Source organism: Penaeus monodon, chromosome 19 (genome assembly GCF_015228065.2).
Source record: "Penaeus monodon isolate SGIC_2016 chromosome 19, NSTDA_Pmon_1, whole genome shotgun sequence".
NCBI lineage: Eukaryota > Metazoa > Arthropoda > Malacostraca > Decapoda > Penaeidae > Penaeus > Penaeus monodon.
In genome coordinates this window covers 39,513,480-39,513,850 of record NC_051404.1, presented here as the reverse complement: position 1 = coordinate 39,513,850, position 371 = coordinate 39,513,480, and the positions used below count along the sequence as shown (strand labels likewise).

The 371-nt window shown below is 37.7% G+C and overlaps 1 protein-coding gene across 1 annotated transcript in view; it reads left to right on the top strand.

The window, feature by feature from the left end:
• Positions 1 to 371, top strand: part of LOC119585222 (apoptosis-inducing factor 3-like) — a 10,160-nt gene that overhangs the window by 2,039 nt on the left and 7,750 nt on the right. The window contains exon 3 of the mRNA XM_037933878.1: positions 42 to 214. Coding sequence (XP_037789806.1) covers positions 42 to 214 — 173 coding nt within the window. The remainder of the gene's footprint in view (positions 1 to 41; positions 215 to 371) is intronic.

The following is a 371-nucleotide window of genomic DNA, read 5'->3' as shown; positions in this document are numbered from 1 at the left end:
GTAATATTTACAAATGTTGAAATTAGGTATTTGTATTCCAGAATGAAGTCCTTTGATGTAGAAGGTGGCCAGGTGCTTGTTGTTCGTCACAAAGGCACACTGTCTGCGATAGGGAGTAAATGTTCCCATTATGGAGCACCACTGGAGAAGGGGGCGTTGTGTGAGGGAAGAGTGAGGTGTCCATGGCATGGTGCTTGCTTCAGCCTTGCAACTGGTGAATGGATTAATGATTTGTGTATTTTAATTATGATTGCAATGTACATCAAATTAAGTATCATTGAATTAAAGGAAAGTCTGTAGTGATTTGGAAAGTATGATCATGAAACAGTGTTATAGTACTCAGAAAAAAAGTTTAGTATTAACTCTTTAAG